This window comes from Taudactylus pleione, unplaced genomic scaffold, assembly GCF_031769625.1.
Source record: "Taudactylus pleione unplaced genomic scaffold, aTauple2 ptg000380l, whole genome shotgun sequence".
NCBI lineage: Eukaryota > Metazoa > Chordata > Amphibia > Anura > Myobatrachidae > Taudactylus > Taudactylus pleione.
In genome coordinates, this window is record NW_028284781.1 from 2,770,001 (window position 1) to 2,788,277 (window position 18,277).

General features: G+C 46.9%; 1 protein-coding gene across 2 annotated transcripts in view; it reads right to left on the reverse strand.

Moving 5' to 3' along the window:
* Nucleotides 1-1,032: 1,032 nt before the first annotated feature.
* The window catches only part of VIPR2 (vasoactive intestinal peptide receptor 2), a 194,513-nt gene continuing 177,268 nt past the window's right edge, over nucleotides 1,033-18,277 (reverse strand). Inside the window, exons 11-13 of one of the 2 annotated variants that reach the window (XM_088445403.1) lie at nucleotides 17,413-17,542; nucleotides 17,279-17,320; nucleotides 1,033-1,616 (exon numbers count right to left, since the gene is read on the reverse strand). In XM_088445403.1, coding sequence (XP_088301529.1) covers nucleotides 1,443-1,616; nucleotides 17,279-17,320; nucleotides 17,413-17,542 — 346 coding nt within the window. In that variant the 3' untranslated portion in view covers nucleotides 1,033-1,442. The remainder of the gene's footprint in view (nucleotides 1,617-17,278; nucleotides 17,321-17,412; nucleotides 17,543-18,277) is intronic. The other variant, XM_088445404.1, reaches the window with a different exon arrangement.

Here is an 18,277-nt window from a genome sequence, read left to right on the forward strand (position 1 = left end):
TTTACTCGATAAATGTTAACCAGAATCTGACTGGTTGCTGTGGGCTATGTCTCCACTTGTCCTCTTTAGAACGTTTGATACATCTCCTCCCTAGACTCCAATGTGGCAGCAACTGATATTAATGATTTCTTAGAATAGCAACTGAGCGCACCCAAGATGGCCGCCTCACCAGCAGCAATAATGTAATGAATAAGTTGTTTTCAGTTCTACTGGGAGAAAGGCAGGGCCGTAACTAGGGTAGTGCGACCTGTGCCATGGCACAGGGCACTGCAGGGCGGGGGGCGCTGTTTGGGCTTTTCAATTTTCTGTTTATGATCATTCTCACTTGTAGCTTCCTCTACTTTTTTCCCCAGCAGCTCCTGGCCTCCCCTATTTCTTCCCTGGCCCTTCCCCATGAGGCCATGGCCCTTTTTTGAGGTGCGTTTATTATATCCCTTTTTGAAAAATAATCGGAAGGGGACGCCAATGCTTTTTCTGGCAGAGGGCACCAAAAAGTCTAATTACGGCTCTGGAGAAAGGCAATATATAAATTAAGAATTATTATTAGTAATTGCATTTTCTAATTCTAAATGCATGTCATGGTTTTAATATTTTTTTATTTAAATGTGAGTGTACAGTTTTACTCTTACATGTAAGAACAGATAAATACTGTCTACCAAATGAAATGGAAAGTCATACAGAAGCATGGCCTGTACAATCTAGGTGGAAAACAAGAGATGAGTAGAGATAGATTACTGGTCGTGCACTGGGAAATTTAACTGCTTGATCGTCCAATATCATACATGCACATGCAGCCTAGGACACATATGTTACAATTTTTATTTTAACTGAATGTCAGGATATGCACACAGTAGAGAAGATACAAAATGTCTTAAGCTTCAGACCTCAGTAAATAAATACTTGCAAAGTTTATATTTAAGAATAAAAGTAAAACTTTTAGTGTGAAGACATTTGCTGGTTTATAAAACTATACTTTTAATTTGACAAGCATGACCTAATATTGCACAACCCCCAATGAAAAAAAAAACACTATAATATTAAAATCAGTTTAATTGTTAGATATAGATAGATTTGGTACATTTGATTTAATAACTTTTACCCAAATGTACACAACACACAATTATCCACCAGCCCTCATAGATACAATACAAACAAACATACTTTAAAACTCAAATAACTAAATATGTTCCACAAAACATAAAGAAGATACACAATTATAATAAATTAGATGTAAATAAATGGACGGTAGAAAAAGCCTATAGAGCAGAAAGTGCAAACATTAAGTCCCAAAGTTCATAAAAAAGTCCATTGGTCATCAGAACTGAAATAAACCATTCCCTGTACACAGTGTACAGATTTATTTGATACCATTTTTAGCTGCGCAAATTTTTTAAAAGTCCTTAAGGATGGCATTTTTATGTTCCTGTTTATGATTGCAATAGTTAAATGACTGAAGTTTCAGTTTGCATAATAGATGGTGCTCTTGAGTTTCGGTGAAACTTAGGTGCACCTTCTGAGCCGTTCCGGGAAATAGATAGACTGTGGAGTCGGTAGTCGTGGTTCAGGTATCGGTTCAAATACAGGCTCACCCATTTTCTTTTTATCTCCCCTTGGACCTAATTGTTGATCAGAAAACATAGAATTCCATTAATAACAGGAATTATTATTTATTTAAAGGTTTGTAGTAGTTACTTCACTCTCTCTTTCCAGCTTTCTTTATTCTGTCTGTGCCGATTCTATAAATTACATTTTAGAAATGTCAGACTGGCACTAAGGGGTATATTACTAAAGTGCGGGTTTTTAGAAGTGAGATGTTGCCCATAGCAACCAATTAGATTCTAGCATGTTAGCAACCAATTAGATTCTAGCATTTATCTTCTAGAAGGTGGTAGATAAATGTTAAGTAGAATCTGATTGGTTGCTATGGGCATCATTTCCAATTCTAAAAACCCCCACTTTAGTAAATATACCCTGAACATTCACATATCATACCCCTACATATTATTATTACAGGAGAACGACATTAATTGAAAGGTTCATTTTGTCTCCTAAAATATTGCTCATTTATATATACAGCTCAAAACAGACTGAACATTTTGGTTATCTTTAACTCAGTTGTCACAACTATTGGTATAATCTGTTTGGTTACAATAATTGACAGGGGAATATGAAATGGATTTTAGTCCACACAGATATCCTTAACCAGGATGGTGGGTTCATTTAGTAACAGCGGTATACACAACAGGGGCAGCACTCCCGGACGCCAGCCCTGAAGAGACTCCTCCAGATAGACAGTGTCTGCCGGGCAGCTGCCACCAAAGAGGACTAGACTCTAAAGGATAACACGTTCCTCTTCGTGGTAGCCTGGATCCTGGCTGATCTCTTCCATTAGGGCCCCGGCCTGGCTGCAGAGGAGAGGAAGGAAAGATTGCGGCAGTTGGGGACCAGCCGGTGATGAGTGTGGCTGCAGCAGCCACAAAACATGAGGACAGAGCAGCCACACCTCCTCGCCTTTATCCGGAGCCTAGCAAGCCAGGCCTGGGAAAAGCAGAGCTGACCCCAAATCACCACTGAAAAAGTGTCCCTACTCCGGCTGCAAAAAGGTGTACGGCAAGTACTGCCATCTGAAGGTGTATCTGGGGTCGAACAGAGGTTAGTGCAAGGCGCACACACTACAACCACACTATACTATTCCCTGCACTGCTGTAATGTAATGTGCGAGGTTCACCCTGTGATCAGGCAGGATGAAGGGTAATGTATGGGGTAGACAAAGAATGACCCCCCAGCCCTTATCATACATACATAGCCTGTGCTCATCCACCCTCTGTTGTGCAGGTGTCATGTACAGTGGCATCACTATGGAGGTGCGGTTGGTAACAGGTGTCTCCCTCGGAGGGGGTGACACCAAAATGATGGCTCCTCCTCAGTTACATGAGCTGGGTGCTGCAGTGTGACATTCTCCTGCAGCACTCGGCTCCTGTCACAGAGGAGGAGCCGACAGTGCAGTGTCATGATCCTGACTTATGTTTTACTAATAGTCCTGTGACTTACCTCTGCATCCTGCTCTGCAGGTCAGGATATCCAGATTACCTGGAGGCTGCAGCATGTCTGTGTTGCTAGCTCCTGGATTCCATTATGGACTGATTGCACACCTGTGAGTCTCTCTGTCTGTGAGAGCTGATGAGTTAGACCTGAGCTGCAGAGATCATGTGGATGTACTGTTCCAATCCTTTAGTGCTGATCATTCTCCCTCCATGGCTCCAGTGTGCAGCGTTGTCAGAGGAAGCAGGGTCTTCTCTGAGATGCCAGTGTCCGCCATTGTCCATGTGCTCTGGAGACTGGGCACCACCATGACACTTTCGGTCAGCTGACTGCTGATCCTCCAGTCTCTGTCTCTTCAGTGATCACATGATTCCATGCACCACTTAGCGCCTGATTCCCTTTCTCCAATCATTCACTACAGCAGACACCTGACCCTGTTAGCCAATCAGTGCTCAGGCAGTACTATAAAGAGACTTCCTGCTTCACAGTCTGGTTGCCAGTGCAATGTCTTCCACAGCCCTGCCTGTGTTCAGACTACCTGTGCTACTCAGAGACCTGTTCCTCAGTCCCTTACAGTGGATGCTGCCCCCAGTTCCTGTGCTGTCACAGTTCAGCAAATCCCTTATTCTTATTAAGTCCAAGTCCGGATCCAGTCCGGTTCATCCAAGTCCGGATCCAGTCCGGTTCAGCTCAAGTACAGATCCGGCCTATTTTGATATGTTATGCCCCCTTTCGGGTTATACGGAGTGAGCACCGGGTGTCACCAGACTTGGTGACGCCTCTGGTCATGTGCCAGAATAGTAACAACTAGAGGTGATGCATGTGATGAGATACTACAGTATATGTAGCATGGATGATACATGCGGTAGACACTATGTAGTATGGTTGATACATGTGATAAGCCACGGTGTGGCATGGGTGATATGTACTGTATAATGAGACACGGTGTGGCATGGGTGATATACACATGATGAAACACTGCATGTAGTATTTGTGTACTCTAGCATGTGTGCTAGTGCCAGCACACTGCAGGCTCCTCAGGGAATGAGGGGTACAGCAGTGATGAGTGGTGTAGGATGCTGTATGATTTTTATGTGTCAGTGCTGCCAGTGCAGTATGTTGTGTAATTAACACCTCCGATCCAGGCCCCGGTGTATACGCTGTGCGGCACTGTGTGGTGTATGTCATGACATCTTCATGCCACACTGCCGCATATATATGCACCGGGTTGGTTATGATATCCCGACACTTGGGATGCTGGCTGTCAATATACTGACAGTGGCATCCCAATGCTTACAATCCCGACAGGGGAATGGTATATAATGTTCCCCTGTCATATTTACCCCATAACCCTTCTTTCTTGCACTCTGATACTAACCCTCCCTACCCCGCACCCTAACCCTCCCGGTAAGTGCCTAAACCTAACCCTCCCCCCTTAGTGCCTAAACTTAGCCTTCCCCCCCTTAGTGCCTAACTCTAACCTCCCCCCCAATGGTGCCTAACCCTAACACCCCCTGTCTGGAGCCTACCCCTAACCTCCCCACTCCTGCAGCCTTACCCTAACTTCCCCATGGCGCCTAAACTATACTCACGTTTGGGATTCCGGCTGTCGGGATTCCGGCGTCGACATCTCCAGCCATTCCGGGATTCCATCACCGAGACCCCGGCAGTCGGCATCCCGGGTGTCTGTATATTAACCGCATCCCATATGCATCAAATTTGTTTTGCCTTTTTCTGAGGGGGTTGCCGCCAAACTGTAACTTGCCTCTGGGTGACTCGGATGAGCTTACGCCCCTGGTACACAGAGTTAACAGCAGTGACAGCAGTAATAGCAGTAGGCTGCATTTCGCATCACTGTATGGCAGGAGACAGTGTAGAAGAGCACTCCTCTCCACAATTACTACATTTTATGTTCTCACATTATTGAGTTATTTGCACATTAATACAGTATGCTTTCCTTATAAAAAATGACTACAGTCCATGCTTTATCTGCATTATGTATATTTTATCTAAACGGCTTAGACATGCTTGATATCAACATCCCCCTGCATAGTCTAGAATTATAAGTTGCCTACCCCATTTCCCTTATGTGTTTTCCTTTGTCTCCAGTGGTGGGCTGGGCCGGGGGGCAGGGTGCCATGTGCCCCCCGGGCCACAGCTTCATGCGGGCCGGGGCAGTCTGTGTCACTGTGACACAGACTGCACCGCGTGTGTAGCGCTGACCGGACGGAGTTCGGTCAGCGCTACACACAGGGCCGCCATCAGGGGGGGACTGCCGGGACTGGAGTCCCGGGCCCGGACACTCGGGGGGCCCGCCCGTCCGCTGCAGCCCAAGCCCAGGAAAGTCCTCCTGCTCTGCACCCTAACAGTCGCGTCCAGACACTCTGGGGGCCCACCTGCTGCTAAGCTCTGCTGCTGCACAAGCCATGGCAGCAGCCGGACACTTTGGGGACCCTGCCCGCGGCGCTCCTAGTACTGCCGGCAGCTCTCCCACGCCATACATCCATCACTATTATTAACTGTGTCAGAGCAGGAACTGCCGCTGCGCCGCCGAGTTATATGGTCTTGCTCGGCAGCGCAGCGGCAGTTCCTGCTGTGACACAGTTCCTACCTGTAGGACTGCTGGGAGCGCGACACTGACCTTGTGACGTCACGTCGCGCTCCCTGCTGAAGAGAGGAGCCGCCGGCCGCGTGGGACTGAGACCTGGATCAGCTAATGGAGGATCATGTAAAAGGTAAGAGAAGGGACATAGGCTGGAAAGACAAGGGGGTGGAAAGGGGGCAGGAGGCTGGAAAACCGGGGGTGGAAAGGGGGCAGAAGGCTGGAAAGGGGACAGAAGGCTGGACAAATGGGGGTGGAAAGGGGGCTGAAGGCTGGAAAGGGGACAGAAGGCTGGAAAGGGGGCAGAAGGCTGGAAAACAGGGGAGTGGAAAGGGGGCAGAAGGCTGGAAAGGGGACAGAAGGCTGGAAAAAAGGGAGTGGAAAGGGGGCAGAAGGATGGAAAAACGGTGGTGGACAGGGGCCGGAGGCTGGAAAAACGGGCATGGAAAGGGGGCAGAAGACTGGAAAAACGGGGGTGGAAAAGGGGCTGAAGGCTGGAAAGGGGACAGAAGGCTGGAAAGGGGGCAGAAGGCTGGAAAACGGGGTGGAAAGGGGGCAGAAGGCTGGAAAGGGGGCAGAAGGCTGGAAAAAAGGGGGTGGAAAGGGGGTAGAAGGATAGAAAAATGGGGGTGAACAGGGGGCCAGAGGCTGGAAAAACGGGCGTGGAAAAGGGGCAAAAGGCCGGGAAAACGGGGGAGGAAAGGGGACACAAGGCAGGAAAGTCGACAGAAGGCTGGACAAACGGGGGTGGAAAGGGGGCAGAAGGCTGGAAAGGGGGCAGAAGGCTGGAAAAATGGGGGTGGAAAGGGGGCAGAAGGCTGGAAAAACGGGTGGAAAGGGGGCAGGAGGCTTGAAAGACAAGGGGGTGGCAGGCTGGAAAGACAAGGGGGTAGGTGGCTTGAAAGACGGGGAGGAAAGTGGGCAGAAAGCTGGAGATGACACAGGGCAGAGAGGCTTGAATGACATAGGGATCTGGAGGGGAGATGGGACAGGAATTTGGAATGTTGCAGGGATCTGGAGGTGACATAGGGAGCAGGAGGCTGGAGATAACATGGGGTATGTAGCTGGAAAGACAAGGGGATAGATAGGACATGGAGCAGGAGGTTGGAGTGACACATGGGCAGCAGGCCGGAGGAGACACAGGTGGTGAGTCTGGTTGAACCTTTGTTGTATGATAATGACATTAGTTATATTCCTACACAAACAGGCATTTTCCGGACAATGGGATTTCCTACATGAATAGTGAATACCGACTGAAGACACCATCTGCCCAGGGAGGATCAATTTCTTAAGAGGTTCCCCATCACAGAGAAACCACCATACAGGTAAGGTCAGGTGTATTTTTTATTTCATATGCACATGCTGTGTCTGTGCCAATTTTGGTAGTCCCGGGCCCCATAATTTCTGATGGCAGCCCTGGCTACACAAGTGACAAACACACAGCCGCCGGCTCCAGCAGCTGTGTATTTGTTTTGATCAGCAGCCAATGAGAGTCTGTCAGACTCTCATTAGCTGCTGCTGCGCCCACTGCAGGAGCCGCTCCATCTTCCGGCTCCCGCAGTGGGCAATGGGAGAGGCGTCATGACGTCATATGACATCTCTCCCATAATGCAGAGCGGCCAGGCCCGGTAAGGACAGACGGAGGAGCGGATGGCGACGGCGGGAGCGGGGATTCAGGTAAGTGTTTTTTTTTTTTAACTACGTGTGTCTACTGGGGGGTAGGCTGGCACTACAAGGGGGGAGAGCACTACTGGGGGCACCACAAGGGGGGAACCACTACTGGAGGCACTGCAAGGGGGGGGACTACTACTAATGGGGGCAATACAAGGGGGGGACTACTACTACTGGGGGCACTACAAGAGGGGGGGACTACTGGGGGCACTACAAGAGGGTGGGACTACTACTGGGGGCACTACAAGAGGGAGACCACTACTGGGGGTACTACAAGGGGGAGATCACTACTGGGGGCACTACAGGGGGGGGCACTACAAGGGGGGACCACTACTGGGGATTATAACTAGGGGCACTTCAAGGGGGGGACTACAACTGGGGGGACTACTACTGGGGGCACTACAAGGGGGGGACTACGACTACTACTACAAGGGGGGACTACTACTACTATGGGCACTACAAGGGGAGGGGACAACTACTAGGGGCACTGCATAAGGGGGAGGTGACTACTACTAGGGGCACTACATCGAGGGACCACTGCTGGGGGCTCTATAAAAAGGGCAATACTGGGGGTACTGCATAGGGGGGAGATTTCAACTGGGGCCACTATTTAAGGGGCACTGCATAAGGGTTACCACTATTGGGGATACTGCATGGGGTGTGGACTGCTACTGGGGGCACTATATAAGGAGCACTGCATAGGGGGTACCACTACTGGGGGCAGTATGTAAGGGGCTTACTACTGGGGGCACAAGGGTCACTGCACAGGGGGGACCACTACTGGGGGCACTGTATAAGGGGCACTGCATAGGGGGGATCACTACTGGGGGCACTACTGGAGGCCTGCATAAGGGGATCCTCTCCTGGGGCACAGTGGGGCACTGCATATGGGCACCACGATGGAGCTGTCCCTAATCTTTATTTTTACTTTACATTAATCCCATATGGACCTGCCTCCTCCCTGAAACACTTGAGGGGGGGGCACCGTAGCACGCACGTTCTTCGTGCACCCTGACTACACGCTACTCCTCTGCCAGGGCCGCCTGCATGCATTTGCCCCCCAGGCTAAAAGTTGCCAGCCAGCCCCTGTTTGTCTCCCAGTCCCTACCCCCCTCCATGTGACAATAGTACTGTTTTTTTCTATCATTATTTCTATTTTAGTGTATTTAGTAAAAATGTGTTCTCTAAATTCAACTCTCATAGAATTCTGATTGCACAGTATAGGAGCAATCTCTGGGCCTGCTTCAGCAAGGAACGCAAAGGAGAGAACGCATGCACTCGGCCGATGTTTCCGCACTGCGCATGCGTATGCATCGCAATGCGCATGCACGAACTAGCAATTGCGATTGGAAATGCTTTTGCAGAGGCAATGCAGACCCCGAGCACAGTGATTGACAGGAAGTGCCCTCTGTGGGTGGTGACGGGGTGAGGGATCGGGCGAATGCAGGCATGCCATTGCGTTGGGACGGCGTTGCAGGGGCGTACATAAATTATCCATTGCAATTCCATACGCAGCCTGAGGCCTCATAGCGTGACCTGTAGTTAGTATTTCCTGAGTGAGGTCTGACCTGCCTTAACTGTGCGTATGGGTCCGATGTTACTTGATGTTACCGATTATTTTGCTATGTTGCCCAAGTATACGTATGTGAGTAAGGGGAAGTGATCGTCCTTATGGTAAGCTGGTTTCGCAATGCGATTACAAACATTTGCATTTCACCGCTAATATAAGCAACTGCGGTGCGTGCGTTCTAGCAGAATAGTGATCCTCGCTAAATCAGGCCCTCAATGCACATGCTCTGTGGGGACCATCGACCCTGTTGCGAGCGCATCGGCGCTTGCGACCGGGTCTGAATTAGACCCAATGGCTTAATGAGACAAATCGACTTGCGGCGCAGAACACCACTAAGCTAATTATGTGCAAGATTATGAATGAATATCTAAATATGATGCTGTCTGTATCTCAGCAGTTGACTTCAGTAAGCACCCAAGTAGATGATGAGGAAGTTGTAGTGGCTATGCTGCAATACTGTACCTTATGCCAGAGTATGATTTTCTAGTAAGTAGCTTTGGAGTTATGTGCTGCCAAGCTATCTGTTTGAAAGCAGCAATACAGTGTACAATTCTCTGAGGGACAATGTGTTACGTACAATAAAAGAGGGACTGAAATTGCAATGACAACCTGGTGCCAACACTATAAATTATAAACACAGAGAAGTGTTGTGCGATGGGGGCTTCAGATTCCAAGCAGTCTATATAGCAGGATATGACAATGAGCAGAACCTGTAGATGGCATGGGATGGGGATGTCAGAGAACAACCCAGAAAGACCAGAATGTGAGTTGCATAACATGTTGCCCCTTTCTAAAGTGGCACTAGTGCACACAGACATGTGTGGTCCAATGGAGGTGGAGTCAATGAGTGGTAACTGTTACTTCATGACACTCAAAGATGATGTTACAAGGATGATGCACGTATACCGCCTGAAAACTAAAAGTAAAGTAACCAGTAAATTTGATGGAAACCAAAACAGGCCTGAAAATGAAATTGTTAAGTTCTGTTAACAGTGGAGAATATGAAAACAGCAATTAACAATTGCATACACACGGAATGGCATGAGTGAGAGGACAAATAGAACAATTACTGAGAAAGGACAGACTATGGGCCTGATTCAGCAAGCAACGCAAAGGAGAGAACGCACGCACTTGGCCGATGGTTTTGACTTAGCATGCGTATGCATCGCACTGCGTGTGCGTGAACTAGCCAGTGCGATCGGGCAAGCGTACACAGACTACACGCAGCATGCACGCAGACCCCTTCTGATATTTATTGACAGGAAGTGCCATTTGTGGGTGGTGACGGAGGGTGGCCGGGCAAACGCAAGTGTGCCTGTGCGTTGGGATTCCGTTCTAGGGACGTCCATAATTAAGCCACTGCAGCGATGGACTCAGTGCTGAGACTTCGTGCACACAGGAAGTTGCCAAGATCCTGCGCGAGGTCTGGTCAACCCCTATTATGCAAATGTGGTCGATGGTTCTTGATGTTACTGATGTTTACACTATCTTGCGTACTGATCAGGCTGTGAGTAAAGGGAGATGGGCGGCTTAATATAGGGCTGGGCATCTGCATCTTGTGCTGCTGTCTCCGTACGTATGCATTGATTAGTCTCGCAGTGGACGGGTGCGTGCATTCTCTCCCTTGCGTTCCTTGCTGAATCAGGCCCTATGTTAAGTGATGCAGGTCTGGATAAAAGATTCTGGGCATAAGCAGTCCTTACTGAAGTGTACTTCAAGGATCGAGCACCTACAGTACAGTGGCAGATAAAAATTAAAACACTATTGGAGGCGTGGTCTGGTAAAAAGCCAAGTGTCAATCATCTCTGTGTCAATGGATGTAAAGTATATGCCCATAACCCTAAAGAAAGATTTGCAAGTTAGAGCCCAAGTTTATCTAATATATTATGCTTGGATATTGTCAACAAAGCAAAGGTTACAAATTGGGGGACTTTGTTTATCAAATGCTTGTAAAGTCAAGAAACGTAGTCTTTCACGAGGCAGCTTCAACCAAAAGTAAGCTGGATTGCAATCCCACAGGGACTTGATGCTATACTTGTCAACAGCTAGAAGACTGTCAAAGATTGAGACTAGAGATGCAAGTGATCAACCAACAGAGCAAGAGCACTATGAGGAGTAACAAAGGTACACCACTTAAAAGCTTCAGCGAGGAAATTGCTAACTATGGCCCTGATTCAGAGCCGGACGCTATTAGCGGATGCTCGTTCTAAAAAAGGGTCCGGATATTTAAATTGAGCGCTCGCTCTTTGCGGTGTGTTGACGCTTCTATGTCTGAGCGAGCATCCGAAAAATGCGCTCGCTATGTTGTAAAGACGCCCCTTTGCCGTTCGCATCACACGTCATCTCCGGTATTTATTAGATTAATCGGGAACATCGAAAGGCATCTGAACTGCTCGCAGTGCTTGTGGTAGGATTTTCTTTCCCCTAATACTGCGAGCAGTTCAAGCTAAAAGACAACCAAGTGACGTGGTCGATGACGCTCCTTTACTAATTATGCACTCCCATTAAACGCCCTTTTGACCTTTAGGCATGCCTGCGTTCGGAACTCCACTCCCCTGTTTTCAAGCACCTTCCCGTTACCACCCACAAACGGTACATTCTGTCAATCAAATTAGCAGCCCATCGCTGTTTTACGAGCGCACGATTTCCGACCGCAATGACTGTTTTGCGCATGCACATTACGACCCATACGCATGCGCAGTTGTGCGAACATCGCTCAGTGCAAACGAGCGGCTGCTTACGAGCGGCTCTGAATCAGGCCCTATGTCTGCTGTGATCCTCAAACTATATAAAAAGCAAAGTAAGTCAAGCAATGGCGGGCAGCTTACAGCCTTAAACGACAATAACACTTATACCATTGTGGACAAGCTAAGTAACCGCAAAATAGTCAAAAACAAGTGGGTCTTCTTCAATAAGCTAAACAGTGATGGTAGTTTTACCCACTACAAAACCCAACTTGTTGCCAAGGGTTACATCCAGAGGTCAGGCATTGACTACGGTGAGAGCTTCTCGCCTGTTGCAAGGTACAGTATATTATATATGTTCATTGCTATATACACTGTATAATGTATATTGTGGTGAGAGGGGTTGTCTCTCACCTAAATTGGCCACATTCTGGTGGAATCAGCTCCCTCCAAGGTAGGCTGGAGTGAAACCTGTGCGGTCTGCATTAGCAGTGGAGGTGTGGAATTCCAGGGTTTCACATTTACACAGGCCCAGCTGGAATGATCACTGGAGCACAAGAAGGGTTTAAAACTTCCACATACCTGAGGCTCCTTGCTCCTGATGCTGGATAAGCTAGCTAGGCAATAGGCTGGGGGTGGTGGTTAGCATTAGGGTGCCATGACCTGGAGGGTCCACAAACAGGTATAGAATCGGGAAGCTGGCTGCCTTAATACCGGCAGCTGGCTTCCCGACTGTCATATCCCGGCGAGGGTGAAATGCCGAGACTCTAGATGTAGATGCCTGACATTTCCCTGACACCGTGAGACCGGCGCCCGGCATCCCTATTGAAGAGATGCCGGGCGCCGCGAGCGGACAGCCGTGGGGGGGAGGGTTAGGTTTAGGGCACCCAGGGGGGACTTAGGGATAGGCACCCCCCCAGGAGTTTTAGGGTTAGGCTAGGGGGAGGGAGGGTTAGGGCTAGGTACCCCCGGGGGGGACTTAGGGTTAGGCACCACCCAGGGGACTTAGGTTTAGGCAGCGGGGAAGGGGGGGTTAGGGTTAGGCACTTAGAGGGGGGATTAGGGTTAGGCACTTGGGGGGGAGGTTAGGGTTAGGCACCCCTAAGGAGGGTTAGGGGGTTAGGCTAGGTTAGTCAATAATTACCTATCGACGATTGGGATTTCCAGCGCTGTCGTGCTTCCGCTGCTGGGTACTCTGCTTTGGTCGGCCAGGCGCTGCCGGGAATCGAACCGCCGGCAATACGGCCAGCAGTATTTCATACCGATTTCCACAGACATTAGCACAAGGAGTGCTGAGACTTTTATGTTTGTTTGTTTATTATATGTTATGTGCCTGTATGTGTGCAGGCCTAAACTCACGTATGCTACAGTGCAGTGTTTGCTGCTATTTAAAAGCCACTGCTTTACCAAAAATACCTGCCTGTCTGTAATCCTCATTTAAATACCTTGTGTTACAATATGTATTGTAAATGTATCCATCTATAATTTACTGCTGTACCAAGTGGATTTTAAATGGTGAGCTAGCTGAGGAGATAAACATATAGCCACTGGAACATTACAATGTAAATGCATTTCCAGACGGAAAAGCATGCTTACTAAATAAATCATTGTATGGGCTAAAATAAAATGGCTGCTGCTGGTACTGTACATCAAAGTGTATTGTTAGAAATTGACAGTGTACATTCTAAAACTTATCACTGCTTATACTACAAGTGGAAGGAAAAAAGGTTATTCATCATAATTGAGTACATAGATGATTTGTTGCTTGCTGGACAAAAAGCCAGATATGCTGAGGTCTGATATTTGCTAAATTAGAAGTTCAATCTAAAAGACCTTGGACTAGCATACCAACTACTATTGTAGGTCAAGAATAAAGCAAAATAAGAATAATGGGACTGTTATTATTGACCAACGAAGGTATATGGAGACAATGCTCAAAATAAGATGCTAAACCTGTAATTACACCAATTGACAAAAGTACAAAATTATCTAAAGCTATGTGTCCGACTTCAGAGGCAGGAATGGAAGGAAAAAGAGTTCCTCATTGAAATGCCATTGTAACTTTAAACGTATGCACGTCTTGGTACACGTCCAGACTTCACGAACGCAGTCAGTCATGCCAACCAATTTGCTATCAATCCTAGGTTAGAGCAATGGATTGCTATTCAGCGTATCCTGAGATACCTGAAAGGCAGCAGTTCCTTGAAACTAAAGTTTGAGAAATCTTAAAGTTCAGATCTACAAGCTTTCTGTGTTGCCGATTGGGGATCAGAAGAGTATGATAGGCGATCCTACACCAGATACCTGTTCCTATACTGGATATCTTAGCAAGCACAGCCATCAGCTGGGCTAGCAGAAAACAACCTACTGTTGCCTTGTCCACTACCTGAGTAAATGGCACTTACGGAATAAGCCAAAAAGGTGTTGTTACTGAAGGAGAGAACTAGGTCTTCTAAGGCCAAATAATACCATCAGCATTGTACAATAAAGGTGCAATTGACTTGTCTTCCAGCGCCAAACATTATGGTTGTTCTAAGCACATTGCTATAAGGGGATGTAGTTACTTTACCTACGATCGGGATGCCGGCGAGTGAAATCCTAGTGCTGGAATCCCGACTTGCGGCCACAACACTGGCACTGGAATCTCTCGGGTGTGATGCTGACGGCGTATTCCTGACAGCTGGCATCCAGATCGTAAGTATAACGGCTCAGGTTAGCTGTTATCTGTGTGTGTAGGGGTGGTTAGGTTTAGGCTGTGGGGTTGGGAGGTTAGGGTTAGGCACCCCCGGGGGCGGGGTAGGGTTAGGCATCACTAGGAAGGGGGGTAAGATTAGGCACCACAAGGGGGGGTTAGAGTTAGGCACTAAAGGGGGAGGGTTAGGTTTATGCACTATCTGGGAGCGTTAGGGTGCGGTGGGGGGGGTAAGGGTTAGGATGCAGGAAGGGAGGGTTAGGGGGTGAAGTGGGGAGGGATAGTATACTTACCTACTTCCTGTCTAGATTCTGAGCATCGGGATGCTGCTGTCGGTCTTTTGACAACTGGCATCCCAACTGTCGATCTCCCATACCCAACCCACACCATTTCATAAGAGAGTTGGTAGAGAGAACTGTAGTCAGTGTGAATTATGTAGTTTGTGAGGAGAATCTTGCTGATATGTTAACCAAAGGTTAACATATTTCTATGAAGATCTTGCCTGAAATGTATTAGAAATATTGATGTGTTATGCTATGTTTGTTTATATCCTTTTATGTTTTTGGTTACTGACTATGTGGAATGTGCTGTTAATGTAGCCAGAGACAGCCTTGAGTGAGGAGGGGAGTTAAGGGAGAGCACCCTGCGCTGTCTCCTTACTTGGCGGCACTCAGACCGACATCGGATCCTTACTTACTACTGCACAATCATAACTTGTGTCTTCAGCTCCATCCTCCAAAAAGGAAGGCCATGCCCCTGAGAGACTCCATAATGGAGAGACTGCGATAGGCCAGTGAGCCTGCACGTTCCATTATATCATCACCACTATACCACTACCTATATATGCCAGTATGTGCATCCTCTACTGCCACCACTCTATGCATACACACAGGTGTGTGCTCCCATTTGTCTGCACACCACCTGTGCTACCCCATACATTCCTAGCTGGATCTGGTACTGTAGATCCATTGTATATGTGTATTGTGTACCTGTTGTACATACAGTACATGCTGCATTAACCTAGTGTCATCCTGCAAACCTGTTCTACCTGGCTAATAAACCAAAGACCTGATTAAGTTATCAATTGTGTGGATTGACCTCCATCACTCACCACTGGCACCTATGGAATCTACCAATAATAGTAAACACCTGACCTGTGACCATTAAATCAGAAATGCCTCCAAATACTGTACGTCCACAGTCTGTACCTTGAATTTCATATGGATATTTTGCCCTGCAAATCGCATTCATGTGCAGAGTCAGGTGCATTGTTTTGGACATAAGATACACTGCTTGGAATGCTCAGATCTGTACATAACCAGCCACATTTCAACACTAATACACACTAAAATCAGCTTTTTGCTTCTGTATTTTTCTGTGTATGGAATTAACCCCATTTTCAAAGGTATTTTTTTAATTTACTCAAAGCCATGCAAAACCTTTACCCTTCACTTTAAAGCAGGGACGTATTAACACTCGAGGGGGCACTTGTGCAGTGGGTCCATCCTCTGAGCAGTGGGACCACAGCCGCATATCTTACCTTGTGCACTGGAGGGCACCATGCCAGAATCTTTGCTTTCACTGCACAGTGCCATCTTCTTGAAGATGTCATTGGGAAGATGGTGCCACGGAGAAGGAGGGACAGGCAAAAAGTAAGCATAATCTGGGTGCATGCTGTGCAGTACAGGGCCGTGAACCCAGGGGAACGTGTGCACCACACACCCTGCACCCACTGTAAATACACCTATAATTTAAAGCCTATGGGTAATATTTAAAGTTTATTAGCAGCTTACAAATTATCAGATCTTTCGTATGTGCCAACGATTCGTCATGTCCAACAGACCGATAATTTGTGGTCGATCGTGCAAATACACCAGTGATTCCCAACCTCGGTCCTCAAGGCACACTAAAGGTGCCCACAGACATAGCGATGTGTTCACGATTAGCCGATGTGTACGATTTCCCTTGAAACCCTCCCCGGCAGCTCTGCACACGATCTTCTCACGATTTGGTGTCCAATCTTCATATGATCTCTCCTGCATCCAGACTTTTACAGTGCATCGTGTCCTAGATTGTCAGATCTGCCCTACAGCACGGCAGATCTGACGATGCGATGTGCGACCAGCGGGGACGCGCATCGCATCGTGATCGATTTACTCACGATTGGCCATAGTTTACACGATCTGTCGTTCCAATGTGTCGGAATCATCCAGATCACGTAAAATATCGCTATGTGTGTGGGCAGCATAACAGTACTGGTTTTAGTAATATCCATGCTTAAGCACAGATGGAAAAAGCTAAATAACTAAGATACTTATTAAGTCACCTGTGCTCAACTATGGCTATCCTTAAAACCTGGACTATTAGTGTGCCTTGAGGACCATGGTTGGGAACCCCTGAAATACACTGTACAATTAACTGGCAGATCAGCTGATATCTGGCGGATTGGCCAGATAATTATATAATATATGCCCAGCACAAGATGGGATGTAGTCGGAATCCCAACGGTCACATTATCAACAGTGGCATCCCGATGGTCACAATCCCGATGGTGAGTATTAGCTTTAGGTTTAGGGTTAGGCACTAGGGAGAGGATTAGTCTGCGGTAGGGGACGATTAGGGTTAGGCTGCGGGAGGGGTGGGTTAGGGCTAGGTTGCGAGAGGGGTGGGTTAGGGTTAGACTGCGGGAGAGGTGGGTTAGGGCTAGACTGTGGGAGGGGTGGGTTAAAGTTAGGATTGAGGTTAGAATACTTACCAAAAGCTGTCAGAATGTCGCGTTCGGTATTCTGACCATTGGCATTGTGACTGTCGGGATTCCTGTACCCAACCCCATTAGACAAGGGAGATAGTACAGGTAATAATACAGATGGACTGCTTCATATGATGTGATCGGCGCATACACTGAATTAGGGTGTCACATATTAATACCATATGTCGCAAATAAACCTGCTGCATATGTACTTGTTTAAAAGCAAAAATCATTTTTTGTTAATGTTGAATGTAAACAAATAACTTACTTCTGTATTTAAAAAGCAGTACAGAATCACCACCACCAGTCCCTATAAAAAAATACATATAATAAATGCAAATGTTAAATATAGTGAGAGAAGTCATAGAATTCACAAATATCTCCTCATTAATCTTGATTTACCTGAAATGATCCAACACAAAGTTCAAACCATATCTGGCATTCACTTAAACTGGGCATCTGGAATACGGTGAACACCATATAGTGGACTCCAAACAACGGTATAAGCAAAAGGGTAGATTTTGTGAGCCTCCTGGTAGAAAGCATAGATAACATATTAAAAATGAGGTAAAACATCCTAATGAAGCTGAACTGAGCACACAGCAAATTGTGCATCGCTCTCTCAGGGCAGACAGACATTTGCAGCTATAAACCCGATAAGAGCAGTAAAGAATGTAATTGTGTGGTGATTCATCCATACGATTTATGACGGACAACATCTTTTGGCTTTGGATCTTTACAACGTCAGCGGTAATTTTGGGGGATCAGACTGGTGCTGAGATGCAGTGGAGCAGAGCATATACAGCAGTATGATAATTAGTGCTCTGCATACAGAAGCCTCATTCACCTTTCTATATGCTGGTTTAAAATGTCAGTTGCATTGGGTTATCATGTTACAGCCAATGACAACTTTTCACTAGTGAGGTATTATTATGTACTGTAGAATATGCCATTGAGATGATTTTCTTTATAGGGTACCTGCACTCAAAATAATATTGCCTAATTAAAATATTTATACAACAAATTATTAGAGTAACTCCTGATACTTCACATAGAAGTTCTATCTGAAATTGGCTACTGAAACCTCATTTGAATGTTACGTTTTTAATAACTAAAATTTCTTAGCAACATCTGTATATATAAAAAAGTGTGGTTTATACTAATTAATAAAAAAAATACATCTTTGCTGTGGGCTCACAGCCTACTGAGGTTTAGAATTCAAGGTTGTTCTGTATTACTGGGGATTCGTACAAGTTACAACATATTT